This window comes from Poecilia latipinna, unplaced genomic scaffold (genome assembly GCF_001443285.1).
Source record: "Poecilia latipinna isolate Pla-1442-1.1 unplaced genomic scaffold, P_latipinna-1.0 Scaffold2309, whole genome shotgun sequence".
NCBI classification, from domain to species: domain Eukaryota; kingdom Metazoa; phylum Chordata; class Actinopteri; order Cyprinodontiformes; family Poeciliidae; genus Poecilia; species Poecilia latipinna.
Genome location: NW_015114925.1, coordinates 53,693 through 73,784, shown reverse-complemented (window position 1 = coordinate 73,784; position 20,092 = coordinate 53,693). Strand labels below are relative to the sequence as shown.

Here is a 20,092-nt window from a genome sequence, read left to right as displayed (position 1 = left end):
GCCGATGTGGCGGTTTCCCGGTGTCAGAGAAGGGTCAGCTTCCACACGGCTCTGTGACATTTGCGTGCCAAATGTCACTAAATGGTGCAAACACTTTATCTGCAGCAGCGCATGTAGTTCCTTACAAAAATACTTATAACCACTGAAACTTTTTTTCCCCCACATTTTATGACTTCAAACATCAAGGCTTTTATTGGGACTTTATGTAACAGACCAACAGAATTCAGTGTTGGAAAAATCGTCAGCGGTTTTCTACTCCCTCCTCCCGTCTCCCTGTGTGGTCCTCATGGTTCACCTCAGGCCGATCGTCTGCCTGCCTCTGCTGGTCATTTGCTGGGCTCAAACCCGTGTTTCCTTTCTTAAGCTCTCTCCGCAGCACCATGGTGGCTTGCTTGGCATGCCTTTTTTTTTTTTTTTTTTGCTACGTGCAACTTTGGAGCTTTCTGTAATGTGTGAACATTGGCCTCTTAACACTTTGAGAAGCGACTGTTGACTTGTAAACAGTATATGAACATGCAGGATTCAACAGCTCAGTCATCACAACAAAGCAGATCTCCATGGTCTGTTACGTAAGTGACTCTGTATTATGTGCATGATGACAGGTGGAGTCCCCCCCCTCTACCCCCAGTCAACATTACCTCAGGCTTATTGGCTGCTCAGTCGGTGACATTAAAATAAAGCTGCTGCCTCCCCCCTTCCTCCTCCTCCTCCTCCTCCTCCTCCTTCTCCTCCTCCTCCTATGTGTACGCTCCACTTAGAATTCAACTTATTTTACTGCATTGGAAGAAGAAGAGTTGTTGTAACAGCTAATTTGTTTATGCATTAATGTTTTATTCAGTCACCCAGAGATGCACTTTAAAAACACTCTCAGGCTTTCAAAGTCAGTAAGAGCATCCTCGCTTTATTTGGTTTCTGAGGTGATCTGACAGGGTTTGTGTGAATAAGTAGAAAGTGTAAGGCCTGTTTGTGAAGGTGTTGCTGTGTGTTATCTGGCCAGGATCCACCAGATAACAATGACACTATAGTTTCAGACAGACTTCTGAAATGCTGGATGCTTTCCCTGCTGTAAGCTGCAGCAGTGCAACCCGGCGAGCCAAACTAAATAACTGGACCCTAAATGTGTTTAGATAAGTCATGGATTATATAAATGATAATTAATTCGGAGCTTATCTGCTGCACTGTAAGGACTGATTGAGACTTTATTTATTTAATTACTTATTTATTTATCACTAAGGACACCAGTCCAATTTTGTTGTGCTCTAGAAACTACAATGCCTTGTTGTTGCCTATAGAAGGTAAATTTTATGTTCAGGGTTTGACGCGTCCTTAGTGATATTCTGAATCTACAGAGAACACAGGAGAAGGCAGTAATCTATTCAGCAGAACTGCTGACTCAGTGGAAGGTTTTTCCATCTGGTGAACATCCTGCATGCCACATGGTCAGGGGCTATAATAGATTATCTTTGATTGCAATGGTAAAAATTTGTGATTTTCAGATCAGACACCTTATTGTCCCACAGTGATATTTGTCTATCAGCTTATCAACCTTTTCATCTCTGGAGAGACTTTCCACAGTGGAAAATGAAAGGTCTTCATCATTCTTGGCACAACCAGATTTGAAAAGACGCTTTGAGTTTAAATCATATTGGTTGCAGCTTACATCATCATCATCATCATCATCATCATCATCAAAAAAAAAAAAAGGCCATGGTTGCACTTCAGCTAACTATTTTCCCACTTTCCCTTTACAAGGCAGAAATTAGGGCCTATAGAACCTGAAAACTCATATTAACCGGTTTACTTTATAGGAAAACCTCTATTTGTGCAAGATTATACCTTTGGAGGTGTTTTTTTTTATTATTATTTTAATATTTTTTTATTTGGACTACAAATAGTCCCACTTGCCTGGGTGAAACTACATTTTGCTGAAAGTACACATAATGGCAGCTGTGATGTGCCCTGCTGGGTTATTTGCCAGTCTTGAACCCTTCAGGGCTTAAACAGATGTGAAGCTGTAAAATGCAGCAAGCTAAGCGATATAAAAAAAGTTTGATTTTAAATGTGATCAGATCTCACCAAGCGCAACAAATGTGAGTAGGTTCATCGGATAATTTCAGTTCAGGCTGTTACCACTGTGTTATCTGTACAATAAGAATCTTTTAGGTTGATTTTTTTTTGTTTGTTTGTTTGTATTACTGGTTAGACGTATCACCACATTTCCAACAGAAAAAAAACTTTTCTTTTTAATGTTCTTTTGTAAGAGAACGCTAGTGAACAATCAGCATTATGAGGAACCAGGAACACAGCAGAAAGGTAGACAATGGTGACGTTATAATCACGGTTAAGTTATAAAACAACATGCATCTCACATAACACTGGATTTCAAGCCTCCTGCTCTAAATGCATCATTCAGACCGTGTATTTAGATGGGTCCTGAGTGACCACATGGTGATTAAAATAACTATTCTCCTGGTATGTTGCTTACTGAATGTAGGCAGGTTGCACCCTGGCAACGTGTAGATACTGAAATCTGATTGGACAGCACACAAGTAAACCACATGCCCGCCAATCGTTTCTACAAAGCAACGACACGAGTTAGAACAGATGCATGCAACGGATTTCAGCTTTCATGTTCACAAAATTAATAATGAAAATTGTGCATGCCATTCCTTCCACGTCACAATTAAGCACAACTTTCTGTTGGCTTACTTACAAAATATGCATACAAAATGTATTAAAAGTCAAGGCTTATGAATACTTTCAAAATGCACTATATCACAATATCATTGTGTTTTTCTCATTAGTTTAATATTTATGTTATTACTGTGATGCTTAAATCAAAGTAACTTTTATTTTGTTCTGTGCAACCTTCTTCATTTCCAACACACTCCAGCAGACAGCAAGCTATCTTCAGATGCTGTTCCCATTTAGTTTTGAATTATAAACTCAAACATGGGCCCGGTGGCTCTAAATTATGAATCTAAACAAGCTATTTTTTTATGGATGTTTACATATTAAAATTGTAAATGTGTGTCCTTTGAAGTAAAACAAACTCCCCATGTCGGTTTTAAGACACTCAGAGTGAAACGCTGCCCACCGTAACTCGGAGCAAGCGCACAGTCGCATACCGACATAAGCGGATAGATCCAGAGTGGAAGAGCCGCCACCCAGACGAGCGCGCCGGCGTGCACCTACAGTCACTACCCGACTGCACCATGCATTATCCATGTCCCAGAGTCCCTTTGTGTTCCTCCCTAAATGTATTATGTACAATTAGCTATCATCTGTGCAGCTCAGTGAAGACCGATAGCAAATAAAATGGAACACAAGAACTAATTTCGTTTGCTTTTTTTCTGCCTCCTCGCTCCCCTCACCCCCGCCTTCACACAAGGTAGTATCTCTGTAGAATTAGTTTATTGTGTTACTCTGAAGATTGTAATTTCCTACAGTAAGAGACAGCTGTGCAATCTGTCGGCTTTAATCAGCTGTTAACTCAAATTTATACGCTGAGGGACTCTTCATCTGCTTTCTCCTGCTAGGAGAGTTTCTCCCCTATAGAGTTTTATGATCAAACTGTTACAGGTAAATGAAGACTTCAGAAAAATCTACATATGCATATTTGTTGTGCTGCTGAGAATTAATAAGGGACTGCTTTCCAGAAGGCAAATCGTCAGTCATCAATTAAATTGTTCACAATTGCGACTACAGTGCCTGGCAGTGGGAAATATTTCAAACGATCTAAACTTGCTGTGTTTTTAACGAGCTAACCTTGGAAGTAAGGCCATGTCGGAGCACATTTTTGTTTTCATGTGACGCTGTTCTACAAAACTGAGAAAGAAATCTTAAAAGTTTTCGAAATGCCAGCCTTGGTGACCGTAAAAAAAAACGTTTTCTAGAAATACAAAAGGAAAAAAAATGACATGGAGAATTAACCTTTGAACTGTCAGCGGTACGTTTGTGGAAGTAGAAGCTAACATTGGTGGCAATTTTCATTTTTCTGGAATCTTTTTTAACTGCATTAATTTGCTAAAGAAAAAGTAAAAATTCCTGCTGGGGTGTAAAGATTTACAGTAGTAGTTCACCTCCAACTTTTATTTATTTTCAAAACAACAACAACACACTCACACAAAAAGAAAATCCCTACAAGGCGATGCTGCCTCCAACACGAGTCACTTTGGAGATGGTATCTTAAAGTGTTGGATTTTATCCACATATAGCATTCCTGCTAATTTGTGTTGGTTTGCCACTTTAAGTTTGTGGTTGACACAAGACATGGTATGAAAAAGCTCCAGGAGCAGGAATTTTTTTTTTTTTTTTTTTTTGCTAAAAGGTTGCATTATTCTGCAACACTCTCTTTCATTTATGTTGCATGTCATGTTTGGTAAATTTAAATCAGATCCCAGTGGAACAAAAACATCCATTCAATTACTGTGCACTCATTTGTGCCTGCACTTTGCTCTGAAATCCAGTGCTGGACAGGAAAATCACAACGTCTGAAACAGAGACAGCCAGATTTAGCCGATTGAATCAGGAAGCATATTTCTGTGCCTTCTCTCGGCGTGAAAGGTTCCTAATCCTGACATTTATCCACCTGCGGTGTTGCAGCATGCTGACAGCAGTTTTTCATCTTTTCCCAACCAGTGTTAGCCTAAGTGAGCCTCAGTCTGGTGCAGGGTGCCCAAATTGTGTCTGAAAATAGCAGCACTGTAACACAAAACAAATGTACAGATAGAGTAACTGAAACTAATGTTGTGCTTATTATTATGCTTTTAATTCTAACTTTCTATTTTCCAATACCAGGATGAGCCACTCTCTGACTTCAAGGCTCAAAACACACCACTATCTATTTATTTTTTGTTTGTTTTACAGAAATCTATTTTTTTAATTTTTTTTTTATTTCCTCACTTCATCTCAGATCACTTTACTTCATGGTAATTTTCAACCATTTGCACTTCCGCAAAACATATTTTCCTCCTCCCTCTTCAAAACCGAGCCCATTTGAATCTCAAATTCAATGCAAATTAGGCTGGAGAAACACACATCAGATAAGAATCTACCCGATCAAACAGTGGCTTCAGGGCTTGCGAGCTTTTCGAGGGATCACCCTTCGTGCACGTAGGTAACCTTCAGGTGGTTTGCCCACAGCAGCTGTGTAAGGAGGGAAAGTGGGGTGCCAGTGAAGGGCTGTCTAATGAGTCCAGCATGAGAGAATTAGGGCCCGCTGAGTGTCCGAGCACCAATCAAAGGAGAAACGGAGAAGCCAGTGCAGACTCCTCATTAACAACTCTCTTTTTATGTCCTCTTTCTCGGCCGGGACGAGGCAATGCTGCTTAGTGACGATGATTAGACCCCCTAAGAAACCCGAACCACTCGGCAGACGCGGAGCTACAGACTTCGCCAGGAATTTCTCACCCATAAAACCTCTCCATTTCCTAATACATCCTCTCTTTCACCACTTCAGTCACACTTGTACATGCTGCTGCTGCTGCTGCTGCTGCTGCTTCCCCGCTAGGGAATAAAAGTACGACACCTCATCAGATTGGCTCTCTTGACTTAAAACCAAAAAAATAAATAAATAAATAAACGCACCTACTTACCTCTAACCAGCTTCTCCCCACTCTCCAACAGAACGACTCATGGAGCGAGCTCTACTCCTTCGCCCTCTTCAAGGCCATGAGCCACATGCTGTGCATTGGATACGGCAGGCAAGCCCCAGAGAGCATGTCGGACATCTGGCTGACCATGCTCAGTATGATTGTGGGAGCGACCTGCTATGCCATGTTTATTGGCCACGCAACCGCCCTCATCCAGTCTCTGGATTCATCGAGGCGGCAGTACCAGGAAAAGGTAGGGATGCTGCTGCAAATCAGTTACCTAGCATCTCAAGTGACCCATGTGTTTGTGTTTAGATTCACACTTAAGAGCAAAGATTCAGCACAGAGCCTCACTATTAGAAACTCAAAGAGACGTTACTAAAAAAAAGAAAAAGAAAAAAAGAAAAAGCGCCAGCTCTGCCTCGGTTGCTTTCATATTGGTAATTAAAGCAGATGTAACTTTATTTCATCTTCAGGGTTTGTCATCTAGTTTCCCATTTGTTTGTCAAATCAAGAAAGCAGGAAGCGAACTGTATAATAGAGTATTCCTGGTAAATACTCTATGATACAGGGTGGCGAGAGAAATGGCTCATGTTTTTTTTTTTTTTTTTTAACCCAACACTAAAGAATAATTCTACAACCACCAAAATCTGACAACACTCCAATTTTGTTTACATTTTGCAACGATGGAAGCTGCGCTCATGTCTTCTTCGGAGGTTTTCGTGTTGATTCCTTCAGTAAGTTCTTGGTGTTATCGCACCACGAGCAGGTTTGACACAGTGCAGCGTGATAGCAAATGTTGCAATTCTGGTCCCCAATCGAACCGAGCCTGTCGAACTATCAAGCGTGAAAACTCCCTCTCTGTATCATGGCATTATCTCTGCCTGTTGTTCTCTGTCTGATCAGTAATACCTGAAACATACTTAATATCAGGGGCTGTTCATTTTTCCCCCTTCCCCATTTCATATATATGTACCGTTTGTCGTCTCTAGCTGTCTTCGACATTGCATATCAACCAGGTGGGACATTTTGTTCCTGCTTGGACAATTTAAAGCAATTTCTCTGTTTTCCACATAGTTTTCTGTACGAAATGTGACTAAATAACTCCATCAAGTAATGTCTTTTGGCCCGATTAGATCATGATCTATCTTATAAGAGCAATCTGACCCAAACAGGGTTTAGAATGAACAAAAATTGAAAAAGGGAGTCATACACCAAGATATTAAGAATGTTATTCTCCAGCCATTTGCTGTTGGGATTGTTTTATCCAATTATTCATTCGCTCATGGTGAACATATTTCTCAAAACTGACCAATGTCTGAGCTAATACTAAGCTGCAATCAGTTTCTTTGTGAGAAATAAAAACAACTTCTTACTGCAGTCTGTGTGTAAATTACCTAGGATGCAGATCAGGCTGCAACCCTCCCAGTACTGCCCCCATTTGCATCACTTTCTGTTTATTTGCCCAACAGTGTGAATAAAGTTGTGGCATTTGATATGAATAGAAAGAATAGTTCATTTGATACCAATGGACTTTGATGGAAGCAGCATCTGCTCCATTAGTCCGATATTCATGTCTGCATCGCGCCGGACCAGCGCACATCTGGCCTCTTTGTACCAGCAGAAGATCAAAGCTTGTGGAGTCTGCAGGCTGGAAAAGGGGGCCGAGCTTCTGCTTTACAGCCTCGCTGTGCCAGAGGTGTTCTGTGACTTGTTAGCTCCCTCAGATCCCGGGTGATGTGGAGATCCTGCAGTCTGTCCCGTCTGCACGTCAAGCAAACGCATCAGAACAACAGGTCCTTTCCTCTGAACCCTAAAAAGCTCAATTATATCCTGTCTCTCCAGTAATCATGTTGTAGATTTATTCTCCTCATTTTGTTGCTCTTGATTGATAGTGTTCGAGGCAGTCTGCGGCGATCTCGTTTTGCTTTTTAAGGTTATGATATAACCCCGTTTAAATGCAGTACTGACTCTAGTGGCTGGACTGGTTTTCAAAATGAAACAGATAACCAATGTTTACATTGTATAACATTTATAAGCATGATGTAGTTGTTATCAGAGGTTCTTATAATACTCCTCATTAGGAGGAATGGCTTGAAATTCAGGCTCATCAACTCTTAAAATTAAGAATCATATACATATCCAAATATTTACATACACCTCCAGTTTTATCTGGTTAAATTGCTGAAGCAAACTGTGAAAAACTGGTGCTTTTTGTAGCTACGAATGTAGCCTGGATGTACGTTTAAAGTCTTGGCAAAAAAAAATAAATAAATAAATAAGCGACACAGTTGATTTTAATTGGCTGCTTTCCTGGTGAGGATCCATCTTTTAAACACAACTCTCCATATTTTAACAGGACTGAGGTCAAGGCTTTTCCAAAAGCCTGATTTTCAGTTTCAAAGGTATTTTTGATGTTTATTTGTTCGACTGTGTCCAAGTTACAACTATCTACTTGTTGATTTGAAGTGAAGTCTAATACTGTGAATGTAGCCATCCATTGTAAATTAAAATTAAAAATTTTAAAAATAATGCAGTTTGCTGTTCTAACAGGACAAAAACACTTTTCAACTACCTTAATCCTGTTGAAAATGTAAGAACTATGATTAAAAACTGAGTAAACATGGGAACCAACCTATTTAACAGATCCTTTTCATGTAAAAGAGAGATAAAATATCATTTTATGTCAAATGAATTTCAACTAATTCACTAAATTTTCCTCCATGTTTTTACTTTTTTTTTTCTTTTTTACCATTTGACCCTGAAGACATAATGGCTCAAATTAATAATTAAAAACACCCCAAAATGAATAAGACAGCCATTCCTAGGATGAGTGTATGTAAACTTTTGAGCGAAACTCGAGATGATGCAGGTCAAAGACAAAGCACATTTATAAAAACGTCATTAACAATTATCACTAATCGTTCCTATAATCCTCCTTTGGGTTTGAGTTAAACCCAAATTAAATTCCCACAGTTCAATTCACAGAAAAGCATAAAATAAAATCATTTTAAAAAAAGGTGCCACCTGCAAACCTGGAGGCAGTTTTTGGTTTGTTTACCACCAGCTTCTCGACTCTGACTTTCAGAAAAGAAACCCGAGCCACAAATTCATCATCACTTCTCGAAACAGTCTCAGGAAGCCTGCTTTAAACCTGTAAACCCAGCTTCCCCTTTCATTTTACATTTTCACTTTACCCACTTATAATATATTATTGCATATATTACATATTTATTAGCTCTATAAACTTTGTGTGGTCAAGGGATATTTTAAAAGTTCCTGACTTTATTTTTCATATTCTCCTTGTACATCACATGCAGTATTTCTAAACAACAGATTTATTTTACATCACAGTGCCTAAACTGCACTTGAGGAATGCTCACTGTTTCTAGCTGTTCTGTCACTATGCCAGTTAATCCATTTTTGAAGCCTTCCCTTGGCTTCATTGTGTGAGCGAGGACAAAAAAAAAACTTGCAGTACAATAGCAGTATAATTGCTTTCCACTTGAACACTTTGACATTAGGGCTGTAAGCCTAATAGGAGGTCCTCCTGCTGTAGGCAGAGTTCTGTGTTTAATAAAGACTGGAGAGAAAATGGAAAGGAAGGGCGAAAGAGCTGCTGACTCCGAGCCGGTGTCTGTTTTCTGTCAGTTTCTCGAGGCTCTCCTCTGTCAGCGCTGTGATGTACACAGCCGTCGCTTCCTGTTCTCTTGTGATTCGCCGCAGAAAAAAATAACGAACAGAGACGCAACACCCTGCAAGGAGGATGAACTGGCACAAGTCATCCTCGAACCTATTGATCCCCTGATCGCCCCACGGCTGTTTTCGTCCATCGTTAGCCGACGAGGAACGGCGCGCCGAACGGACCTGGATTTGAACTGAACTTTGAGGGGAAACAGATGAATTATATAGTTAGTGTAAATGCTAACGACAGCGCAGACGTGTGTTGACTCAACATAAAGTAAACAGTCGGCGTTGTGAGCCATGTTAAGACAGAAATGTAATAACAGCTGTGATAGTTAACATCATCTCAGGCTCAGGGCCTCCGGGTGAAAGAATGACAGGATTTCTGAGGTTCCCTGCGGAGCAAACAAGTCCAAATGTTTCCTGCTTTTTCAGAGTCAGACGCCCGATTTACATGGTTAGTTTGTGATCAGAATGGAAAGAGAAACAGAAACAAGGTCGAAGATTTCTAACCAATGCTTTTTTTTTTTTTAATTCTTTGACTTTACTTTCATAACTTTTTTTATCAATAGCTGCCATATTGGATTCCTTGGGTTTCTCTCTGATGTGATGGAGACATTTCATTACTTTTAAACTACCTTAGAAGAAAATGTCTTATTATTTTTTTTTCTTTTATGAAACCCAGCTTCAATGCTTATCTTCCTAACTTTTGTTAAAACTGTTAAAACTATTAACAACTCATTTCAGTAACTTCCTCTGAATCATTAATAGGTTTAGATTTTGGTCTGAATTAAAAGCTAATCTCTTAAGTTTATCATATAATTAGAGCACTAGTTTTCTGTCACTCTTTTCACTTTTTCCTTGCCATTGAGGTTTAAGTTTTGTGTTCTGCGCTGGACTTATGCATGAGCTAGTTTCCCTAATCGTATTATCAAAATTTTAAATTATTTAGCTTTTACTCAAATTTTGTCTACCAAAAAAGAAAGGCCAACTAAATCACCGCTAAACATCAGGTAAATACGACTCTTGTCTTTTCATAATTTAGCTCATGGCCTTTGTTCGCTGCCTTTCCTTCAGTGGTGCTTTCCCAGCTGGTTTTCATCCATGAAACACTAATTAGTTCATTTTGCTCCATATGATATGAACTGAAAGCACAACTCCAGATGGTCAGGATCTTCCTTGAGTTCTGTAAATATGTTATTTTGTGAATTAATATTTTTTGGCTCAGAGCTTTACCTTTTAACAATTTTCACAATAAAACCTTGACTGGGAAAATTCTTTATAAAAATTCAACTTAATAATTGGTTCTGTTGATTCTTTTCAGCTGTCTTATCTAAAGACCTTGATGGATATGCACATTTTTCTACTATTTGCATATTTTACTATGACAATATGGCTTTGATATTTTATTTTTGACAAAGTAACGATTTGTTTTTGTCCAGTAACATTTGTGGGACACATTTGCTCCGAGGACTGTTATAAAGTTGCAGGTAATGGCACTTAGCTCTTGTTTGTGTTAAAGTGACTTTCTGAAGTAGTGCTACAGAAAGAATGGTGCTACAATTAGCAAACCTTATTGTCCCTCTGTCATCCCCTCCTTGTAGGGGAGACCAGTTTCCTCCCCGATAAATTTCTCCACAACCCTTGTTCCATCTCCAGGCCACCAGCCCTTTCCTGTTTCATCTGTCACTTTGCCCTTGCGCTGTTGGGCAGTACACCAGCTGCCAGGGACACCACACATGGACAGGGGGCATTAGCCATTACATAACTGCACTCCTGCTTCCACTCCCCCATCACACTCCCCTTCATAGTTGAGAGACGGGAGACACGGGTCCTCCGGGGCCTACCTTGATGAAGATGAACACTGTTTCACTTTTCCTGGACGCTTAAAATTTTAATTTAGAAGTTATATCTTTGTTTTTTTGTTGTTGTTTGTTTTGTTTTTTTCCCCAGAAGCCCAAAACCTCAAAGGGACAATGGGTTAGGTTTTATTGATTGCTTTGTCGTCTCCCGTTTTGATCAAAGGTTCACTGATTTCAGCTTGCATCTGAACTCTTCACTAAAAACGGCTCCAAAACAATTATTCGGAAGTAGTTCAAATGTTGACTTTCCACTGGGTTTAAGTGAAGGATGTTCTAAATCAGATCATGTTCTAATCAATCAGAGTAAAATTTTAAAAACTGAATCACATAACATTAACACAAATAGCATTTTCTCGTGACAGAAGCAGTGATCTTGAAAAACAAGTTCTACTTTAGTTCAGCAAAAGAAAAATGTTTTTACTATTTTTAGCTTTCACCAATCCCAAATTAAACTTAAGCAACATGTATTATTGTCTTAAGAATTTTAAAATTCATTTGTGCAGAACTATTTTAAAATATGTGAAGAGTTTTATTGGCGAAATCAAAATAAAATCACTTTATATATGAAGGTTTTAAAACCTTGACTCCCTCTAGAAAAACTTAATTTACGCAAATGTTTCTCTTTGCAGCGTTTATGACACCATACTCCGTATGAAATCTCCCAATTTTTCTGACAGTTACACCTCTTTATCGTGTATTTGATCATGTTTTCTTCCCAGAGTTATTTTCGTGGGAAAAAATCATTCCCACGGGATCAAACTTCCACCGTCATGCTTCGCTAGGGGTGGCATTTTTCCAGTCACATAAAGTTCACACATAAACCTCAACCCCATAAAGTCTGTTACTAAATCATCTTCATATTACCTTGAAAACATAACATGAATAAGAATTTCCTGTCAAAACTGAAGAAGAGAAAACTGGGGCATGCTTTTGTTTTCAGTAGGTTAGATTCGTGTAACTGTGTCTTCACTGGTCTCAGTAAAAAAATAAATCAGCTCATCCAGAGGGAAGCGGATCCTCCGCCAATGTTTTGTGTGGATTTCTTTGAAAGAAACTCTGTTTTGTGTGCATTTATCAACACGGTTCATCCTAAATTATTCAATCAATTAGACAATTCAGTTAAAATTCCAGGAAATTTCCTCACAGACAAACACACACACACACACAAACACAGGAGATATTTTTTTATATATATATATGTATCACTTCCTGAGCCATGATGCTCAGAAGCATGGAGCATTAATAAAATTCCCAATTCAATTTATACTTCTCCCCTCTGCGGCAGCTCACACTGACAGCCATGCATCATACTTACAATCCACCGACTCAGGGGTGTATGTCCCATAAAAAAACCCTCTTTGCTGCATCTGCCTCCTGCTAAGCCCACAGGCTGAGAGGGCCTGATTTAATTTCCCAAATATATTAAATTGGCTGGTTTCATACAGCGACTGCGGAAAGCTTCGAGTTCACTTTATGTTCATTTTGGGCCACAAAGTTATATTTCATAAGACTTAAACTGCGTTGATCGTAATAATCTCCTGACATTATTATGAACTCTGCCATTTACTATATTTATTTTAAAAAAAAAAATGCTTAAAATGGGAGGTCAGATGAGTCTCAGCCTCATCCCCTTTGCTTTGAGTGACATGGCCACTAATCTGAGCCTCACGCTGAGAAACCCAGCGGATCGCCTCTTCTCCACCAGCCACTGAGATGTCAGTCCAGTTTAATTGAGACTGTCACACTCTGAATCCTGTGGCCGGAAACACGTAATAGAAGTCCTCCAGCTTATCCCCATTTTTAGCTAAATGAGGTGGATGCTCTGCAAACTTGGCCACATCATTATTGTTACAGACACACAGCAAGCAGGAAGGACTTTGTTGCATATCTGGAATTTTGAGGCCCATGTGAATTCAGTGTCCCCAAACACAGCAGGCCGAACAAGACGCACCTAAACGAGATCCACCTCTCAGAGAAACAAAGCGTCAGGCGCGATTTCAAATGAATGATCAACCAAATGTTGCACAAGTTGTGTAATAGAAATATTATTTCATATATTTCTATTACACACGACATCTTTTTGTATGTCTTTTTTTAATCATACAAAAAGAGACAACAATTAGAGTAACAGACCAAAAATTGACAAAGTAAATCATACTTTATTCAAGATATTTTTTTTTCTCTTTTCCTTTTTAAATTGCAAAAAGTATTCCATGGTAAGTGAAGCCGGTCCCACAGAGAGAGAAAATCAATGTCTTTCTGAGTCGGCGCTATAATAAGGATATTGCGATCTGAACACAGGGATCAAGCCTCCATTTGATTCTCTAAATCATTTGTCACCTTGTAGTGTGGATAAATTTAATTTCCTAGACAGGGAAGGTTCAAGACTGAGTGCATGTGTCGATGACTGTCGCGTTTAAGGGGAAAGGACCCCACCACCACCTCACACACACACACACACACACACTGAGACCGCTGTAATTCTCCTCTCTTTTTATAATGTTATCTTTTCTAAAAAAAAATTTAAAAACATAAGTTTTTTTTTTTTATATCTTGTTATTGTGATTTTTAGCAAAGATGGTGGACTCACATTGCTTCACACACCAGACACACACAGAGAGATAAACTTTATGTAACATTTAAAACAACTCACATTCATATGAAATCAGATTGTCACCTCATTCCAGCTGATAGTTTCTCTAATATTCTCAAACAGAGGTTTTGGCAAGAAGAATGTAAATCTTCACTTTTTTTTTTTTTTTTTTTTTTTTTTTTTTTTTTTTTTTTTTTTTTGAAAAATTTGGGGAAAATAGGGAGGTTTTTTTTTTTTTTTTTTTACAGTGCAGCACAGCTGAACAACATGATCCAGCTAGCTTCAGTTGTTGCTGTTGTATGTCATTCAGGCACATCTCATAAACACACATTTTTGTGATATTTGAACCACAAGAATGCTTCATGCTTCCTTGTATTTACTAGAAGGTGGAGCACATAAAAACTGCAAGGACCACACACACACACACACACACACACACACACACACCCACACACACACACACACACACACACACACACACACTCCTGCTATAAATAAAGAATATCTTGGAACCATTTGTATGCCAAGAACAAGCAGGAATGGCACAATTCTTCCCCCCCCCTCCCCCCAAATGACACCAAGCAGTTTTCCCCTGATGTTTGAAGCCTCAGAGTAGATTAAGCAGCATGCTATTTCCAGAACGTATTCAGGCTTGAAATGTGATATGGTCAGTTAGGAGAGCTAGACATTAAGGTACCGTTTGATGCGGATGACAGTAACAGTGGTCGGTATGTGATCCATTGAGTTTAATTTGACCCTCCACTGAGATTTGCTCACTGGAGGGTCCTGGAGCCAGCCGCTGAGTTCAAGTGAAAGTAATACTTTTGCAAGGCTGTATATACATAGATGATGTATTTTTCAACTCCAGCATAAATAAGACACATCTTCATTTTCCTATGAACATCAATACATTAACTAGAATAATAACTTTCTGTTCATCCATCCATCCAACCGCGATTATTCTTGAAAGGTTTCAGGTTCTGGGTCCTATTCCAGCAGCCATTGGGCGAGGGCCAGTGGCTGTGTTTCCTGTGTGTAACAACTTGTGACACACACAGGAAAAACAACCTTGCCAACAGCGATGAAATATATCCGATCATGGATTGTTTGCATGTATGAAAAGAAGGATCGTCAGGTTATTTTAATGCGCATTTGTTCTGTGAAAAAGAAGAGAGGAAAGAAGAACTCGTGCATGTCACCGCCATCCAGAGAAATTGTGAGGTCGTCTGTGATTACCATGTGCAGTCACAGCTCACAGCTGATTTCTCTAAACACAGGGAAGCAGAATAAATTCTCACGGGCTTCACTGCGCTGTCGTGATTCCTTAACACTTTTATTATAGCTTCTCTCTCCATAACACATCTGGGTCAGGCGGCCCTCGTGTGAGCAGGAAATTGAACTCATCAATAAGGGGAAAAGTATGGTTTACAGCTTTTTTTTTAAGGGGAGAGGAATCTATTTCACAATCTACTCAATTTTCAGTTAATGTCTGTCACATGAAATCTGAATTTCCCAGTTCTAAATCAGAAAATAAAACGTAACATTAAGACATTTCTATCTTATGTTCAAAAAATTATGTCATTACTGATGCTGACATTGGTAAATGCAAAGCAAGAGCTGATGAGTGTTGATGCATAATGTTGTGTTTCAGCGCAGGCTGCATGGTTTGAAGCTGAAGTTGCGTAGAGGTAATTGCATGAAGGCTGATTAGCTAATTAACCAACTCGACCATGAACCAGCAAATCATAGCAACTTCATTTTGAAATCAAAACCTCAACAAAATGGCCAAGGTTTATTTACTTATTTATTTTTATGTATTTGTTTATTTCATTCATTTTCAGCTTAAAGTGATCGTGTCACATGTTAAAATAAACAAAAGTTCTGGATTAAAATAAGCAGTTTGAAGAAGAAAAATTACTCCTTTTTATTTAGTTTAATTGGTTGATAGTCAACAGAATCCATATTTATTCTTCCAAACACAACAAACAATGATAAGTAATCTTTAAACAAAGGAAGGCAATAAGTCCTTATACGTACTGAGGCAAGATGGCCGTAATGCCAGATAAACCTCTCAAACTGCTGACAGTTGTGTCTCTAATCCCTGTTCACATTGATCCATCCATCTGATTTTCCTCTTTTCAACCTCTCCCCACTCTCACCATCTTCTAGTACAAGCAAGTGGAGCAGTACATGTCATTCCACAAACTGCCGGCTGACTTCCGACAGAAAATCCACGATTACTACGAGCACAGATACCAAGGGAAGATGTTCGACGAGGAGAGCATCCTGGAGGAGCTAAACGAGCCTCTGAGAGAAGTACGAGAAAAGTCATACTATTTCTATGGATAGGTTGATGGCTGTTTAGATGTCTGTTCCCACATATCCAAAAACAACAACAACAAAAAAAACGTTTTTCAGCCACAAGACCAGAGTAACTCAAACAAACTTCAAATTGCTGTAGATGAACGATAATAAGCTGAATATTCAGTGCTAAGGTAATGTAACCAAAAGTGTTTGGATTTGAGCCGTTATTCGGTCGCAGTTTCCAGGCGTTTAATTAAAACTAAATCAGATTTACTTTTTTCACCCCAAGAGAAGTTTTTATAACTTGCTTCACACTGGGATAATGTTTGGCATTAAATATTTAAGGTTTACAGAAACCCTTGTCAACCAGAAACGGCCTAATGATGATTTCTGGTATAAACTCTGATAAATGTGGACCTAATACATGTTGTTTGTAGCTGTGAGACAATCTGTCATTCTTGGTTTTGTTTTGTTTTTTTTTCAAAACCCCATTCAAAGATCAAGTTGATCTGAAACAAAATAAAAATGCAGAACAGGATGCGATTTCTTTCATTTCAAACAGAAAGCTTGTCAGCAGCTTCTGGGTCTTTTAAGCCAGCTGGTAAGCAGTGCGCAGCAACAGGTGGATCAACCGCTAAAGAAAGCTGCACACTTCTCTGGCATCTTCATTAAAAAGACCCTAAGCCAAGATATATTTTTCTGTTTGTGCAAGTCTGCAAATATTCCTCTTTTTATGCATACAAAGGCATGCAGAAGCCATGTGTGACTTGAATTTTCATCAAAAAATAGTTTTGTTTTGTTTTTTTCTGCTTAGCTGAAATGAATGTTGGAAACAGCTGAAATGTACCAGGTAGATCTAATTCAGATCAATTGTGATTTAATGTATTAGAGGATTAACTGTGATTCAGTAAAGGCACCGTTTCAGTTTTGTTGCATTTTTACACATGCGTTATGGTCTCAGTTTCTCCGTCTTCACCTCTTAGGAAATTGTCAACTTCAATTGCCGTAAGCTGGTGGCCTCCATGCCGCTGTTTGCCAACGCCGACCCGAACTTTGTGACAGCCATGCTGACCAAGTTGAGGTTTGAAGTCTTCCAGCCAGGAGACTACATCATCAGAGAAGGCACCATTGGCAAGAAGATGTACTTCATTCAGCACGGGGTGGTGAGCGTCCTGACCAAAGGGAGCATCGGCATGAAGCTCATGGACGGCTCCTACTTTGGCGGTGCGTCGCTTCATCGCATCGTTATTGCTCTGGCTTGCTTTCTGAATTCTCTGCGCCTAAAATTGATATTTCCATACTTTGCTGTGAAACAAAACAATACCCTGTCATTTTGAAATGCTAACACGTTAGCCTTCTCCAGCTGATTTCATACTAAATGATTCTTCCCTGACTTTACCCAATATGCAGATGCTCTGAACCAATGGTCACATGACCTTTTTATTAACACCCTGTAGTTAAACTCTGTGTGCTGAATCGTTAGCATCGGGTCCTTACTGCAGCAGATCAGAGTTCACTGATGTGAAAGATGCCCTTAGCACTGTTGCATTAACCCAAGTGCACAGCATGCTCTTGTGCACGCACATCCAATTAATAATAACTAATTAGCTTAGAGGAACTGTGTCTATGGAGCCATGTGTGATGTCTGATAAAAGGAGTTTATAAGCTGTGCCTGTCAACAAAGAAGACGTCACTTTTATCCTTGGATTGGAGGGACAGCAGGATCACCATGTACCATGTGGGATAGAATCACTAAATCACTTTGTGGAAGTGTGCATAAATGGTGAGTTTAATGCGACAATGTAACCTGTGTCCTCTATTACCAGTAGATACCAGCAGATTATGGAAAGTAGGTGGGAGAGTTAGTTAAGTCTAAATTCAGTCAAGTCCCCAGATTTAGATTTAAGGTCATTTTCTAAGCTTACTAAGAAGTTTTTTTATGACATAATATTAGTTAATAATATTGATGTTTTAGAGTTGCTGCCTTTTAATCCAAATCTTTCGCTGAGTACTGAATTTTTTTTAGCAGAAACACCTTAGCAAAATGACTGAAGCTCAACCAGATTGGATGTAGAGCATCTGTACAGATCCATCTTTAAATCTTAGCAGATTCTAGATTTGGACTTTGACTTGGTCATCCTAACACATCAATAAGATCGGAGCAAGGAGGTTGCTCTTTTCTGCACAGAATGAGCCACAACAACAATACCTACGTATTAACAACTCTTCAAACTCCAAAAAGCAATAGAAAATTTGTGCAGGTGAAGTTGTATTATTTTGCACCACCGCCCTTTGTTTCTAATGCCTCCCTGTTCAACGGCCCATATGGGCCATATCAAAATCTGCAGCCACTAATTGGACATCTCCATATGCTACAAATAACTCCAGCTATAAATCCTTCACACTAAAAGGTGCCAAAACAGCTGCTGCAATTGTTCTTCAAAATATGAAAACTATCCATTAATTCTGGATTCAAGTTTCTTTAATAGAACTTTTGCTTTCTTAGTTCCCAGTGTGCTATATATCCTGTTCACCTGCCATGACTACATGAAGATAATGCAAAGCTGAGGGTTGGGGTTAGGCTTTAATTTATATATCATATATTTTACTTTTCTATATATATAATATATTATACATAATATTGTTTTCTGAATGCTTTGGTCTTGCACAAAAAAAACAAAACAAAACAAAACCTTTATCCCTCTGGTAGAGGGATAAAGGTAATGGGTCCGAGATGTGCTCATGAAAATTCATGTTCCTGCGAACGTTCACTCTGAATTTCCAGTATTTCTCTGCATTCATCGTCGTCTTTAAGGATGGCGCCGTGAACTACAACTGGCCACCTGGTGGTATGAACAATTTATTCAGCCCTCGTGGTTTCATTAGCGTTATTATCCTTTCAACGCACTGCCCGCTGGCCACTAATGATGCTGGCAATATGCAAATGCGTGCATTATGAGAGACCACAAAGATCCCAGGTGAGGGTTTATGAAATGATGTCTTGACCAGTTTGCGAACAGTAACTCACACAGAAAGTGGAGCGCCAAAACGTTCTCACTCACTATTGCGTCCCTGAAATGTTCAAAAAGGCTCTTATTAGTGCATGTCATGCAAAATAGAGCAAATGCGGCAAACCTAACTGAAAATATGCTGAGGAGATTTATCTGTAGCACTACAATATAACCCGAGTAACATCCAAAGTGATCTTTCTGGATCTTTATTGAGGAGTAAATTGTACACATTTATTCCCACTAAATATGGCTCAGTTTATACACAGACGTATCACATGAGGAGTACATGTTTAGAACATTGTTACTCAGCATTTTGGAGGTGGTTTACCTTGCTTAATCTTCAGACACGGTTTGCTCCTGGCTGTTGACGTGACGGGGAACACTATGGTGAGATTGGAAAAGCTCTCTGAGGCCCTTGGGCAGCAGATTTCAGCAGCTTGTGAGTGTGGGATAGATTTTAAAGAGATCCCAAGAGAATATCTGGGAAAAAAATATTCAAATCAATTGCCGACACACCTGGATGTGGGCCGTCCAAGCAAGTTCAGAGACGGGTAGATTGTCACAGGAAGCGTCTCACTAAAGTCATTTCCTGCACTTTGGGACAGGGTGTCCTACTTTTTCCTCATTTGACAAACTTATTGTATAAGTATATTTTGTTTCACATCAAAACACAGTTACATTTTGGTATTTAAGTGCAGATAAATCACTTTTGTTTCAAAATACCAAAAAGGAGGTTAGGTATGTGACCATTTCTTAAAAAAACTAAATCTTTAAATAAGGTATCCTGGTTTTTGATTATTTTTTTTTATGATGGTAAATGAGAACCGACACTTGTACGAACTCTATCACATAAAAAAAGTGTATTTATTTGCATTAAATGTGTAATTTATGTGAAAATTCACTCTTATAGGGCAATCTAAGATTAAAAATTTTTGACTGCAATTTTAAATTAACTTTTTTAATATTTTATCAGTTGAGGGAAATGAGCCATAATGATTATGTTTTTAATTACACGTGCTTTCTATCCACAGTTTTCTATCCACA

General features: G+C 39.0%; 1 protein-coding gene across 1 annotated transcript in view; it reads left to right on the top strand.

Moving 5' to 3' along the window:
• hcn2b (hyperpolarization activated cyclic nucleotide-gated potassium channel 2b) overlaps positions 1-20,092 on the top strand; it is a 43,512-nt gene that overhangs the window by 12,898 nt on the left and 10,522 nt on the right. Inside the window, exons 4-6 of the mRNA XM_015018711.1 lie at positions 5,629-5,847; positions 15,903-16,049; positions 17,021-17,261. Of these exons, the coding sequence (XP_014874197.1) occupies positions 5,629-5,847; positions 15,903-16,049; positions 17,021-17,261 (607 nt within the window). The remainder of the gene's footprint in view (positions 1-5,628; positions 5,848-15,902; positions 16,050-17,020; positions 17,262-20,092) is intronic.